Source organism: Pipistrellus kuhlii, unplaced genomic scaffold, assembly GCF_014108245.1.
Source record: "Pipistrellus kuhlii isolate mPipKuh1 unplaced genomic scaffold, mPipKuh1.p scaffold_m20_p_24, whole genome shotgun sequence".
Lineage (NCBI taxonomy): Eukaryota > Metazoa > Chordata > Mammalia > Chiroptera > Vespertilionidae > Pipistrellus > Pipistrellus kuhlii.
Genome location: NW_023425523.1, coordinates 7,162,494 through 7,178,212, shown reverse-complemented (window position 1 = coordinate 7,178,212; position 15,719 = coordinate 7,162,494). Strand labels below are relative to the sequence as shown.

At 42.1% G+C, this 15,719-nt stretch overlaps 1 protein-coding gene across 1 annotated transcript in view; it reads right to left on the bottom strand.

Moving 5' to 3' along the window:
- The window catches only part of OLFM3 (olfactomedin 3), a 74,378-nt gene extending 58,899 nt beyond the window's left edge, over positions 1-15,479 (bottom strand). The window contains exon 1 of the mRNA XM_036452788.2: positions 14,988-15,479. Coding sequence (XP_036308681.1) covers positions 14,988-15,059 — 72 coding nt within the window. The 5' untranslated portion in view covers positions 15,060-15,479. The remainder of the gene's footprint in view (positions 1-14,987) is intronic.
- Positions 15,480-15,719: the final 240 nt, after the last annotated feature.

The following is a 15,719-nucleotide window of genomic DNA, read 5'->3' as shown; positions in this document are numbered from 1 at the left end:
CTGAGATAATTTGCTTTTCCTGGTGGCTTTCTGACTTGAGGTCCCCCCTGGCGCCCCCTCCCCCCAAATATCATAGTTTCTTAAGGATAAAAATGGTTCCTTTTTTGTCATTTGTGACCACTGGCACAGAAAATGCAAATGACTTATTATTACTGTTTGCGAATACAACAAGAAACACCAACATTTGAGATAAGAGCTTGCTATTACATAGAGATGGAAGTTATCGAAAGCTTGAGGAAGATAGCAGGATGTAGCTCATTGCATAGAGGGCACGGTCTCCAGGTAAAAACATGTAGAACACGAGAGGCAGCACATGACACAGACACGGAGAGTTGGAAAGGGAGGGACCGCAGTATGTAAAAACGACAGAAAGAGCATTTACAAAAATCAATGTAGGAAGGCAAGTTCGGGAGGAATGAGAGGCGAGCATTAAGTATTTGCTTCCTATTCACAAAAGCATTGTTGTCGTTGAATGGACATTTTTAAATTCCAGGGGGGCATTTTAAGCTCCTTGAAAAATTAATAGGGAGAGGACAGAACAGAGATTGAGACAGAAGTCCCCCAAACACTAGGATGCAATAGAGTCGATTTACAATTAGTGACTTGTGTGTAGCCTTTTCATTCAGCTTTGAAAATAAACATACCCAATAGGTAAGCAGATAGTTGCACATGGCTCGGTTTCCTGGTTAAATCCCAGGTGAGATACTCTGACCTGGTGGTACCTGCAGGCAAGATCCAGGTGCCCTGCTGCACTGCCGGGCCATCTGCTCGCTGGAGGGATGTCCAGCATGGGCGGACTTACTGATGGTGAGCCGCGCCCACGCCTTTTTCCTCTTGTGAGAAGCACACATGCAGAGGGCTTACATAATCGGTAGCCTAAAAAGAGACAGTTGCACACAGACAACAATACTAACACCAACAATAGGCTAGCTATCGGGCAATAATTGGTGTCAGGGTCTGTATTGATTGTCCATGTCTTCCTGTGCCAGGAAGTATCCTATCCTATGCTTCCCTAAACAGTCTCAGGTTTTGCTTTATCCTGAAGTTATTTATATATAAGGAAATTGAGGCTCGTGGAGGTTAGTTATAGCAGCGTACGTCCCTAGCCCCTGGACAGTCTGATTTGACATTGGTGTATAGGGTGTCCCTCCAGAATGTATACACACGCTTTGAGTAATTATAAAAGCAGTGTTTATTTGAATACATTTCAGTTTCAAAATTGAGCCATCAGCTGATAAAGTGTGTTACATTTTGGGGGGACACCCTATATTTAAACAACCTTCCCTGAATTATTTCCTCTCAAAAATGCTTTCAATAAAAACTGGGTAGCAATAAACTAGAAATTTTACTTTCAGGAAATCTTAGTGGTGGATATGCAAATTATGTGCTAGGACTAGAATTAACACCTTTTACCAGAATGGAAGAATGCAAAGGAATTGAAATTGAATAATATTCAGTTGGGAGTTACAATCAAATGAATATTTTTCCTGTAACTATTGAAAGTTCTCAGATGATCCATGGACTGATTTTATCCCCTTCTGGCATCTTGTATGACTCTTCGTTCTTGGAAACACCTTATGTTGCTAAAGAGCTGGACCACCAGTCAACTGAAGTTTAGATCTGTTTGTATTTCTCTTTCCCTTGAGCATTTACTAGGGTTCTGGATAAATACCAAATGGGGCATGATTACAAATGGCATAGCAAATTGGAACACAATTCTTAGCAAAGATTTGTTGAACTGAAAAGCATCTCTGAATTGGAAGGGGCTTTAGGGATCATTTGTTCGTCCAATTCTATTCTACTTGGTGGGAAAGAATTTTCAACACTAACCCGTCACGTTCAAGAGATGAGAGAGGATCTGTCAGGGAGTAAAGACAGAAATAGAAAAGTGCTTCCTTCCACCCCCATTTTTTAACCCTCATAGTAAATCACTGGTTTTCTTCTTTAAAAATATAGTTGATAGTTGTGCTGTTGATTTATTCTCACCCCCACCTTCCCTCTCCACTGGTCTGCTTGCCCCCAAATGCCCCCCTGCTGGCATGCTCGCTCCAAACTATCCAACTCCACCGCTGTCCTGATCACCTCCAACTGATTCCCACTGATGGCCTGCTCACCCCAACTGGTCCCCCTGCTGGTCTGCTTATCCCCAATGACCCCGCCCGCCACCAGCCTGATCACCCACAACTGCCCTCCCCTCTTGGCCTCTAACCACCTCTACCTCGGCCCCGCCACCATGGCTTTGTCCAGAAGAACATCTGGAAGGTCTCCCAGTCTAATTAGCATATTACTCTTGTGTGTGTGTGTGTGTGTGTGTGTGTATTAGAGGCCCGGTGCATGAAACTCATGCACGTATTGGAGCCTTCCAGCTGATAGCCAGGGCCTTCCTTCCCCAGCTGCCAGCTGCCATCCAGGGCCTTCCTTTATTCCATGCAGCCTCCTGGTGATCAGTGCACATCATAGCAAGTGATCAAACTTATGGTCTCCTGGTCAAACTCCCAAGGGGACACTTTGCATATTAGCTATATATATATATATATATATATATATATATATATATATATATTCATATTCCTGAGAATGATGGGAAATTGGAAAAAATGAGCCAAATGTATGATGTCAGGTTATACAAATAGCACGGTAGGTAAGAAGTAGAATGTATGGCACACACAATATATTTTGAACACTAATTTACTGAAAAATAAACTGCCATTTATTTAGCACTTACTAAATGCCAGGCAGTGTACTTGATGGTTCAAAATGTTCCCTTATTTAAATTTCACATAGACCCACAAGAGAAGTCTTATGTTCCCCATTTTATTACTGAGAACCACATGATTTTTCACATAGCAGTAACACGTTTCAAGAAAGATACGAAATTTATTGTAATTTCAATCAAGAAATGTTATTTGTTGCATTTTTTTTTGTCATTTGGACTCTATACTAATTGTGGTTAAATATGATGGTTTTGTTGTTGTTTTTTTGCATAAAAACCAAAAAGCAAGAAAAGAAGCAAGTAAAGAAGGAAATGAGTTTTCTTAGTGTAAACTGAATTTTCATGAGAAATTTAAATCACCTATGTTCACTTAATGGACAGGATAATTTGAATGTCATCTCATCTGTTTTTACAATGAGCTCTAACCACCTCTATTAGGCTTCACTCTTCAAATAGAGTTGTAGGATGAACTTAGCTTATTGTGTGATTTGGAAATAAGAGGCATTTAAAAATATTTTGTAGCTCATGCTGTTCACTTCTATAATTAACATGATTAGTTTGGATGGTTGAGATTTACTCTCATAGTTTTCAGATGAAGCTTTCCCTCCTTCACATGCGCACACACACATGCACACACAGGCACCTGCTTTGATTTTTCTATTTCCAGACTCTTAGCTCAATGCCAATGTTACAGTACCTCACACATTCCTTTTACTCTCTCATAATGTCATCCCATAGCAAGGGAAATGAGAAGAATGTGAGTCACATAAATCTTTTTTTCCTTCCTTTTGTCGCATAAAGCTAAACTTAACATTTTTCTTCTTTTATGCCTGTTGGATGATTAGAAAGACCTCATATAATAGATTGAGAGCCGTATGTGAGCCATGTCTCCTTAGGCATATTCAAGACCCAAATCAATTGCTAAGTATGACAAACTACAGATTTCTTTTCATTAATACAGTGCATTGAAGTAAGATTTTCTTTTGATCTCAGGATTAATTGCAAAAACAAACACAAATCCCGTTTTTCCTGTGTGGCTTTGGTGGAGCTGAAATGATATATTCTCTTGGACAGGGGAAGTCCAAGAGACATGCAGTTTTGCACTGATAGCCCCATGTCAGTCAGCATACAACTTTCTTATATTGCTTTAAAGAATTCTCAGAATAGAGTTTTGCCAAATATGGTTAAAATATACAAGCCCACTGGCTGTCAGCCAGGCCTTCTTTCCTCGTTATATGACACTAGAGGCCCGATGCACGAAATTTGTGCAAGAATAGGCCTTCGCAGTCACGGGTGACTGCCTGGATCCCTCCCTCGCAGCCATGGCGGCTACAGCTCTGCGTAGTCCCGAAGGACATCTGGTCTAATTATCATTATGCTTTTATGATTATAGATTGATTTCCAGACTCAGTGGATGAGTCCTTCCTCGAGTAGGATGTGACTTCATAGGTAAATGAAGCCCAGGCTGAGGGGGTGGGGAGTGGCACACCTTTCCACTGTCTAGTCTAATCTGGAGAAATTCAAAAGATAAAGGGAAAATCTTTCCGCATTCTCCCCTAGTGATGTGGGTATCATGCAATTGGTGATTGGCCCAGACTTCCGTAACAGGCTGCCAGTACTCATTCTGTGATCCTTGTTGTACCATGGCTATCCATTTCATACAGTTTGAACTTTGGGGCTCCAATTTTAACAGTATGATAGCAGTTTAATTGCATTTTTGAATGAATAGAAGAAAGAACATGAGTAAAAGGAAGAAAGGAAGGAAGGAAAGAAGAAAGGGACAAAATAAGAAAGGCAAAGAAAGAAACTTTCTCTTAATCCAAAATGAATAAATTTACATCATTAAAAAAATGCACTTGTCAATAAAATTTAAAATCAGTATGCAATCTGAGTAACAGTTTGAGTTGATGCCAAATTCCAGGCCAATTGAACCAAGCCAGAATTATCTTGTAACTTGATGAAGATGTAATAGAAGATCCTTTATTTAGGTGAAGCCATTCGAACCACAAATTTGCTACCAAAGGATAACAATAGTTTTAGTAATTGAGTAATCATACTGTTCATATATGATGGTGGTGACACAATCCACAATGTAGAACATCTTCAGTCATGACTTTCATGGGAGCCCAATGAGCATGATGTGGATGAGACAGGGACACACAATCACAGTGACATCATGGGGATCTTGTGTTAAGATAAGTGTTGGGATTCTTTTCAGTAATTTATGTTCCGATTATTAAAGTAGATAGTGGTTACAAAGCTATGTAGGTAGACAGAGATGAGGATAGATAAATAGATAGATAGATAGATAGATATAGATAGATAGATAGATAGATAGATAGATATAGATAGATAGATGGATAAAATACAGAGATACTTGGATATATGGTTATATATGTACATATATGTGTATGTATACATTTAAATCTTTATTGTTAAAAGTATTACATAGGTCCTCCTTTGAGACTTCTTGCCTTTCAATGGAATACTCCTTCCCTTTTAAACTGATCTTCCCTTAAGCATCACTTTCCCCAGGAAATGTTCTTTTATGCCCCCATAGATGTTCGTTGCCTCTCCTTGCTTGACTGCTAGACAAGTGTCTGTTGTAGAGCAGCATATGGCAGAACAATAATAAGTACACCTGCACATCTTCCAGTGGAAAATGCTAAGGGCTTTGGAGAGTAATAACTGTTACTCCTTAAAAATGCTTTTATCTCCAACTCCAACAATAGTGCCAGGCATGACCATTTGTTGAAAAAATTATTCCAGTATGACTGTCAATGGATGATTACATCACAAGTGATAATTATGATCATGGGGAATCATCCATTTTTTGGACTAATTATTTTCTTTACATTGCAAATTGTTGTGAAGCTAAGAATAAATCTCCGTTATTTTAAATTAAATAAGTAAACACAACATTTCCCCCCCTCTACTGCACAGGAATGGGGGCGGCTCCGGCTCATCATTTACGGAATGTCGCTGGGCCCTCATCGTGTTTGGCGGCACCTTTATTGTACACCATGCATTGGTTCTGGCAAAAAAATTGCTTTCATCTGAAGACATGCCAATGCCTTCGGCGGATCAGATTTGACTGATGAAAAAGAAGGAGCCATCATCATCGTTTTTACTGAATCAGAGCAGCCAATTTATTTGTATGTTCACTGTCGATTACAAATCCAGTATAAACATTTGACATCCACTGCTGGCAAGTAAGTGAAATGACAATAGTTTAGATCGAGGGTGAGGCTCTCTAGGCAGGCTTTTCCTGATGGAAACAACAAAAAGGCTCACTGTGCATCTGACAGATGTCACCTAGGGACACCGTAACCTGTCATGTAAGTCGATTAGAATTATGTGGAATCTAATTAGTCTTCTTTAAGAAGCAATTCTTAGTTCTATTTTGCCTATCCTTCTTGATAATTTTTAGGCCTCACTGTAATTTCCAGGTATGGTCTCTTCAATCTTAATACTGACAAGCACAGACACTACTATTATTTGGCTACCTTACATTTTATGTTTATTTACACATTAATTATTATCATCCAGATTAGTGATTTTCAACTAGTACACCAGGAGAATTTTTAAAACATGCAATACCTGACTAATCATAGGCACTGACCTTCTTCCTTTTAGGTCCTCAAATACAAAAATGTCAACAGCCAACACAACAATGTTGGTGTGAATGAATCAAAATTATATCAATTTTTTCATTAAATCCGCAAAAAAAAAATTGTTGTGCTGCAGAATTTTAGTAATTAGTAACAAATGGCCATAAACTTAGTGGTTTAAAGCAACACAGTTTAGTATCTTACAGTTCTGGAGAGCAGACATCTGAACTCAGTGTTATGATATTAGAATCAATGTCAGCGAGGCTGTTTTTATTTCTGGAGGTTTTAGCAAATGAATTTTCTTGGCTTTCCAATGTCTAGAGGCAGCCCACATTCCTTGGCGTTAAGCCTCATCCTCTATCTTTTAGGTGTTTCTCTATATCTGGTTCTGTAGAACAATATAGTAAGTTGGCCAAAGCCATACAACTGGACATCTGATAATCTGATGTTACGGCCCAGCTTTTCTCCTAATTTACTTCTCTGCCCAGTTTCCTCATTGGTGTATAATTTGCCCCGATTTGGTATGCTTTCTCTCTTTCTTGATCTTCATTTTGCATGTTAAGGTAATATTAATTAGGTTGAGTCCCTTGAGCGGCAGCTTTTCCAAAAGCAATGATTACATACAAATGCAATCAGGTTCCTATTGCTTCTCCATGTGCAAAATTGAGATACAAGTAAGAAAGGAAAAGGACCTGATTGATGCTCTTATTTCTGCCTTTTCCTTCCTTCTAGTTCTTCTTACCAAAAGACATTAAACATTAGTGAACTAATTAGAGACCTTGTTCTAAAAGTGAATGCCAATACAACAGTTGCTAATAGGAGGGTAACCAGGTCTCAGATGAATGAATGTTGTCATTTTATGTGTGTGTATATGTGTGTGTGTGTGTGTGTGTGTGTGTGTGTGTGTGTGTGTGTGGTGCTGGTAGGGAGAATAAACTTTGCTTGTGATGCTTTAATACACATCACCAGATGTTATGCCCCATCTTTAAAAGCTCCATCCTCTACATGTAAACAAATACTTATCTCTCCTCAACCCTTCTTTTACTTTTAACTATCTTTTGTTCACATCTGAGATGCATATAAGCTCATTTATGATTCTATCACTTCTTCAAGTATTATTCCACTATAGTTTTAGGATGAATGTTTGGACATGGAATCTTTTCTTGCTTTGACAGGTGGTAGGGGTGGGAGGGTCAGGATGCTTTGATGCCTATGAAAGACACTGAGTAAATTCAGTGCATCGCATGCCCATTTTTGAGGCATCACATGACAACTGATACTTCTTTGGCATGAGCTTCTAATGTTCCCTACACTTCCTCCTGCACATCCCCAGGGTGCTCTAGGGTAGATGGCAATCACACTGCCGTCCTTGCACTCTCTGACGTTGTCTAGCACTCAGCTTGTTTTCAAGAGTAAAATATATCTGTATCAGGATGTAATTAATAAATGATACCGCCAACAAAAAGTCTCTAGTGGATCCTGAAGCACACAGGGTTTCAGTCTGTTCCATACCAGGGTGCTGGGCACTAAAGATGGGGTCATCCTGCCAAAGTACATGGAGGTGTAAAAAGACTTGCCATCGGTGCTAATGCAGAGAATCCCACAGCAGCTATTGGCGCCCATCCTTCCTGGAAGTGACTGTGTCTTTTGAAGGCAGGGTTTCACCAGGGACACCGGTGCCAGTGGTTTGGCACTTGCAGCATGGATGCTCTGTTTTAGGCATTCCTGACATCTGGGCTTGTGCCCTCCGTGAATGCTAGTTAATCATCGTGGGCTAATGCATCTCAATCACCTTCAACGTAGTTTGAAAAAGAAAAAGAATCACCTACTCCATGTATGCCCTCTCTTGGGGGTTATCTCGGCAGCTGTTGGCTTGAGATGGTGAGACAATTTTATTGCTGACATTTCTTTCCAGAGCATTTTAAGCTACAAAGTTAACATTTTGGATTATATTTAGAAGTTATAATTCAGATAAATCTAACTCCACTGTACCTGTGTTTGCTTTTAATCATTCGATGTCATTCTGTAAGTGGTGGTATTCTCTCATATAGCAATGCAATACAAATCCAGAATTGATATTACTTTTTTTCTGTGATACTAGTATAAGAATATCTAGTAAGAGAATAATTTCAATAGTATATTTTACATCCTTAAAAAAATAACCATCACTAGAAAAAGAGGTAAATACAGGTAAAATAGTAATTTTTCCAATAAGATAAGACATGGGATCCAGTAAAAGTTGTGAAACAGTTAGTACTCATTAATATTCAAACTTATAAAGCTATGCAAACAAAGTAGATACATACATACAGCAAGGAATATGAAGATAATACGAACTTTGCCAGAGTACCATGAAACACAGCAAGTAATTCACAAGAGGATCAAAGTCCTAGCATCCCAGAGTTACCAGATGTAATAACAACACTAAAGATGGTGAGGTAAGACAGGAAAGTAATAAAAAAATTTAAAAAAGCATAATCTTGCAGCATTCTTCAAGATAAATGGCCTGATAGGATCGTGTTAAGCCCTTGAAACCAAGATTCTTAAGATCAGTCTTACTTCTCTTCTGTTTCCTTGGTATGAAGGGAGCCTGGGCCAAAACCAGAGATTATTTCCATGCATCATTTATCACAGGATTGTAAGTTTTTTAGGGCTTCCTTGACTTTATCTATTCATCTGTTCATTCAACATTTCTTGTTAAAAATCTTACCTGAGCCTGGTCCGTGTGGTTCAGGGCTTGAGCATCAACACATGAACCAGAAGGTCACAGTTTGATTCTAGTTCAAGGCAAATGCTTGGGTTGCAGGCTTGATCCCCAGTAGGGGGCATTCGGGAGGCCGCCGGTCAATGATTGTCATCATTGATGTTTCTCTCTCTCTCTCTCTCTCTCTCTCTCTCTCTCTCTCTCTCTCTCTCTCTCTCTCTCTCATCAATAAAAACATATTAAAAAAAAAAATCTGACCTGAATAGACACGGTGCTAGTTGCTAGGTACGGAAGAATAAGATAATGATCAAGACTCACAGCCTGCCCTCAGCCACAATATAATTTAGCAGGGGAGACACAATACATCAAACATCCAATTAAATAGAAGAAAGGGATACGTATGACAAGAGTGATTAGAAATAGAATATTTTGCAAACTTGGTGGTGGGGGGGAGGAAATCCAATTTAGTCTGTTCATTGCACACCTACTCTGTCAGGCACAGTGCCAGGAGCTGCAGGTGCAGAGACAAATAGAGCACAGTTCTTTTCTTGTAGGAGTTCTCAGTTTATCAGTGTCACCTCCTCTCCGGTGTGAGGAGTGTCAGGGAAGGATATGCGGGGGAAGTGACATTTCAGTTGCATCTAAAATGTAGGTAGACTTGTGACATATGGAGAAGCAGAAAGAGCTTCCAGGGAGAGGGGAGAGCAGGAATACCAGCATCTGGGATCCTCTTTCTGAACTTATTTCTATTCTTCCAAAAGCTTGCTGTGATAACGACAGAAGGCACAGCTTTGCGATGTATGCTTCACAACACCTTATATTTAAAGCATAAAAAAGAGAAATGTTCCTAGAAAACTGTATTTATACTAGTTTCAACACTTTTGAGTACTTTTATTAGGAAAATTACTGGCATAGCAAGTATTTTTGAGATAATACATTTCTTAAATATTAGTTGTTCATGAGTAAGGTCTATCCTAGGCATTATATAGCTGCTCTCATCTATTTTTTTATCCTTCATATTATCTATATGGGTTGAACTCAGAAAAGAATCAATTTTTGAGTTACTCAGGTGGACATGCTTTTGTTTTTTTTAAGTCTTATTTTATTTTTTGTATTAAGTTGATTGGGGTGGAAAGGGTGAGCTAGATCTCCAGGGCCTTTTCTCTAAGGGCACTAATCCCATTCATGAGGGACCCATCCTCAGAAACTAATTACTCCAAAGACCTCATATCTTAATTCCATCACCTTGGACAGTAGGTCACCATATGAGTTATGCGGGAGGGGGAGGTGCACTCAGTCATTCTAAAGTTTCACAAAGACGTTTTAAGAACAGGCGGACCTCTCATCTTATGGGCGAGGGCCTGAGATCACATCTTCCCCGGAGTCATTCATGAATGTATTGTTTCGGCGGCAAAGGAGGTATGAAACATGAAGGCCTGACTGCACCTGCTTTCCCTCTTAGCGGAGAATCAAAAAATTGTCCCAATAACATTGTTTTAAAGAGAATAGTTGCAAAATACAGGAAACGGTAATTTTAAAAATAAAGGAAAGCAGTACAATTTTAACCTTTTCAAGTTGCCAAGAAAAAGTGGGGGGGCGGGGAAGAATAATTACTTTTTGCAAAGTAAAAATGGAATAGGAGCCAGGAGGATGGGAGAAAATGAGAGTAAAAAGTCATTTGCTCTTTCAAAACATGGGTGGGCTGCCCTGAGCTCTCGCTTCCTGCCATATCAGGGTCGCTGGGGTATGACCGTAGGCCTACCACGTGCCCTCGGTCCATACTTGCTGTTCTGATGTGAGTGGATCCTGCTGTAGAGAGGACCTCCCTGGCACACAGTGGGTTCAGGAGAAGAGAGACCACTTGAGGCGCATGTTAAAGGAGACTGGTACCCATCTTGGTTCACTGCTCTGGCTGCTCTTGCTTTTTATCCATTTCATTAAAAAAAAAAAATGGTAGGGACTCTAACCAGGTTTGTGTACAAAGCCAGCTCTCACCAATGTAAGCCTGATGCTTCTCTTCTGCAATTCTATAAGACGAAGGCGCTTAGACACGGGGCATTACATTAAGAAGCCCTTGGCGGCATAATTACTCCAGTGCTCTTAGTTCCACTCGTGCTTCTATGGCTTCAAAGCAACCGTCTGGTGCAAGGCGAGTCCCGAGTGGCTGGGTTCCTTTGCTCAGAAAGAGCCGTTTGTGCCTGAAGAGGCTTGCCGAGTCATGGTGACGGCTCAGGTCTGTAGTGGGAGCGAGGACTGTGGTGGGAAGTTCTGTCATCTATTTCTAGGCAAGAAGAGAAGGAAGGCTTCCTCCATTTGAGCATGCTGGGGCATTCTGCAAGGTAGTTTTCACACAAGTATGTCTGCTGGACACTCACGGGCCCTGCCACGCGTGACGGTGGCCACTGGTGCTCCAGGGTGGGCCTTGGGTGTAACTGTTCTCTTGGAAAACTGCATGGCCCCGCGTGTATCCTCCTTCCTCCTGCATTCAGCCAGGCAGAGCGGGGAATCGCATGGCTCTGATGAATGGCAGCTACTGTTTTATTATCACATTCAAATAACTGTCTGCCAAAAACTCCTATAAGAGAGAAAGGCTCACTCTCTTACTCTCAAGGTCATTACTGGACTCATTTCCTTCCCTGGAAAAGCACAGAGATGCCATCTAGCAGCCGCCCTCAGCAATTTCCTGCCCAGAAATGGTCCTTTCTCTCTAAAAGCAACAGCCGAGTTCCGACAAGCTTTCACTGTCTAAGAGAACTTGCTGGGAGAAGGATGGTCTGGCACAGGGCCTATACTTGAGACGCGCCATCACAAATGAAATTAATTAATATCTCCTCAATAGACAAAGTGATAGACCCATGAGTTGTAAATGGAACTGGAAACTCGTTAATAAGAATTTAATTAAGAAAACATAATTCTCATCATTTTCCTGAGAGGGAAAATTGATCGTCTGTCTGCATAAAAATACAAATAATTAGCGGTGAATGGCCTTCCTTTGTCGAAAGAAAATACTGATCTCGCCAGTTTTTCTGATGTATTAAATGAGAGAAAAGAAAGTAATCAGCACATGCTGAAAGTGAGTTCATCCTATCAATCTAGAGGTTTGGGCATTTAAAAAAAAATTTAAAGATAAATTTGAGCTACAAGTAACTTATCTTACCATAAGATGGCGATACTTAAGCACTTTATGAAATGTCATAGAAAATCTATAAATTTCAATCTCAGGTAAAATGATGATAAACATGAATACTACATAGTGTTTGTGAAATGGCACTGGTAATGTTGTTAGAAAGCCTTTTTGTTTGCAGGTAAATTAATATACAATGCACACCCTCCACAATTTAGATTTCCAACATTCGGCATGTGTGGTATAATTCTACACATGGAAAAATAAATCTCCCATTTTAAGAACTCTCCTGGTTTGTCAGTTATCCATATGTGGACATGCATATGCTTACCGTAAACAAACATAGCACACTTGAATACATTTATTTTAAAATGTTATTAGAAAAGATGTCAGTCCGAATATGTTAGTATGAACAAATCAGCTGTTTAAAATCACTGTGCATCCCAGTGTCATCACTTAATTATCACTTCCCAAAACTGTGGTCTTGAGTGGTCTTAGTGGATTTTTCATTTCAGTTTTACTAAACATAATCTCTATCATCAATATTAATTTTAGTAAGTAAAACCTTAAGTAGTTAGTATAATCATCCATAAAATCTGAGAGAATTCCTAGGTTCAAACCTGATGGATAATTACTTTAAGAATTAAATGGTGCTATTTGTGATGGGAGACAGGGTGGGGTGATAGATTGGCGATCAACCATAGTTTGATAAAGCATACAAAAGTAGCTTTTGTTCACTTTTAAAGCCATATTTTCCTCTCCCTGTTCAGAAACACTGATGGCCATGTTAATGTTCTCTCTAATGTCACATGCGGCCTAGGACCAGCAGTGTCTTCTCCTCTCTGCACACTGCAGGGCAGCGTCTGGGAGCTGAAAGGGACAGTTTGCAAAGTTAATGTGTGTGCCTGTCCTGCCTGGGCTTCTCCCTCATTTGTACCAAGCCTCCACAGTTAAATCCACGAAAAGCACACCCAGAAATAAGCTTATCCATACTAGAAAGGCTCCTATTGACTAAAAGTGGGTCATTTATCTGGAGGCATGATCTCAATATTTAATAGAAGCTTTTCTTTGTTTATATATATCAACATGGGAAAGAATGAAGGGCAAAGAAGTACAGATGCTTACGCATTAAAGATATACAAGAAATCACACACGAGTTCATTTTTAAGAATGACAGGATTCACGTTATGTCGAGTGATTCCCCCCCCCTCCCCTGCAGTAATTCAGGGAGTAGGTTTAATTTTAAAACTCGTTTTACCAAGAATATCTCAAGTGAGGTACATGATGGAATGTACTTAAAAGTTTCAACCAACACAATATAGTGACAGTGGCACGTGGCACTGTGAATCCAAAGGCGAAAAGAAAAATCAGATTTAGAAATGATAAAAACAAAGCCAACACTTTTGGGGTAGAGGCAGAATGCCTTAACGCTGACCATTAAGATCACCAAGGTGGAATTCACGCCGAAGATTTCAGGGGCAATAGAACCACCAGAGCTTGAAGAGAAAATGATTTGATTCTCATTAGGTCTCTCCAGACATGAAACGAGCACACACTTAACTCCGCGTCTACAGGACGTGTCTCTAACTTTTCGCTATGCGCTACATTGGGCCTACAAACACTGTCAACCACAGCATGAGATTATGCCTGGTTACATCTTAATTGTTTCTCATTCAGTGATGGAAAGAAAACGAATCTCTCTCCACCACAGAGATGGATGTGTAAAGCTTTAAATACATAACTTGCCAATATCCTCAAAGACAGCTTCAAATGGCATCATTTGTCCGGTTGTGTCCAGTGCTCTCGGCCAGAGAAATAAGTGATAATCATTTTTTTTTTAAATTGTAGCTCTTAGTCTTTGTAACCAGACGCCTAATTTCTTATTCCGTATAATGAAGATGATCGTACCATGCTGACGCTGTCAAATTCTCTCACTTTGACATCAAGACTTTTCCCTGCAAACATTTCTCGGGATTTTCCTGCCTTTTGAGGAGAAGGGCTCAGCCTTCACTCTCCTCCTGGCCAGAGCTGGCTCCTTTTCAGAGTTCAGCAGCCAGGCAACACCTCTGCCTCCCCAGGACTTGCACTTCCTGCCTTTTATCAGCGGTAATCAGGTAATCAGAACTTCCTCTGAGCCCCCTCTTCCTCTGGGAAAAAGCAAGCAGCCCGTGAACACCAGCCCCTGTCACCGACGCCTGCCTCCCGCCCGCACCCAGAGCCAGCCTGGCGCTGCCTGCGCCCTGAGTGCCACCAGCAGCAGCATCGCCGGTGCTTTTGGACACAAACCGCAGCAGCACGTCTGCCATGGGAGTCCTCCTCCCCCGGATCCGCTGGAAAACACACACACAGCCCTCCTGCTCCGCTCTCCACCGAGAGACGGTCCCCTTCACCATATCCTCGTCGATCCGTGTGGACAAATGTCATTGTTTCCGCCGCCTAACTCCCTGGCGTGACCCCCGCGACTTCCCCACGGCACGTTAGCGCTCGGACCCAGAACGAGCCGAGCCCATTCCCCTGAGAGAGCCGCATTGCCCGCTGCTCATCCTCATTCCCTCGGGTCCTGGTCCCTCCCCGCTTCCCAGACTCTACCTGGAGGCGCTATTCCTCAGCAGGCAGGCAGGCAGGCAGGCAGGCAGGCAGTTCACCTTGTTATCTATCACCCAAGCCCTGGACAAATGCTGGGTATCACAAGGTAGCCAGGACAGCCGTCTTGCATGCGGGTTTTTTTAGGGTGGTGGGGGGAGAGAATGTATTTATTTGCATTTTGGGTCGGTTGGTCGGTTTGTTTCCTATTGCACATTGATTCCGAGCCAAGAAGGAACGTATCTCGCCTACCTTGGAAGGACCCAGTCCAGCCAGCAGCGACAGCAGCAGCAGATTGAGCAGGCGGGACGTCGCCGGCTGCATCCTGACCTGGGTTCGGTGGTGCCCCCTCTTCACTCCCTCTTCTGCGGCCACTCCAGGGTCACTGCGGGGACCGACACCTGGCCCTCCGGTTGCACCCGCCGCCCGGCAGCCAGAGCCGCGCGGAGGAAAGACTGAGGCAGCCGCAGCAGCAGCCCCAGCAGCCGCCCTGGGGGGCGATCATTCCGCAGGCATCTCGGTGTCCAGGCTGCTCCCTGCTCCCAGCACGCAGCCCGCCCGCCCGCAGCTCCTGGCGGGGCGTCTGCAGCGGGCGCTGGCCGTGGTGCTGAAGCGCCTCCCAGCTGCGCGCCCGCCCCTCTGCCCTCGCCTCTCCTCCTCGCCAGTCCACCTCAAAAGTTTGGACCCAAGAAAGAGACCGAGGGAGTAGGCGCCTGGAGAGGTGTGGAGACCTGGACGACGGATATGACATCACTACAGCTCCTGAGGGCTCGGGGCGGGGCGGAGGAGGGGGGGAGGCGGGGGAATATTTTGTGGGGAATTTCTTAACCAAACGAGGATGCACTCTTAGCTCTGTGCAGCCTGTGCAGGTACCTTGAGCGGCAGGGAAGTAAAGCATAAGAGGGACACAGGATTATGAAACCAGCAGCGCCTGGAACCTTTTGCCTTCATTGGCAGAGGACTCGATAGCCTATGTATGTATCG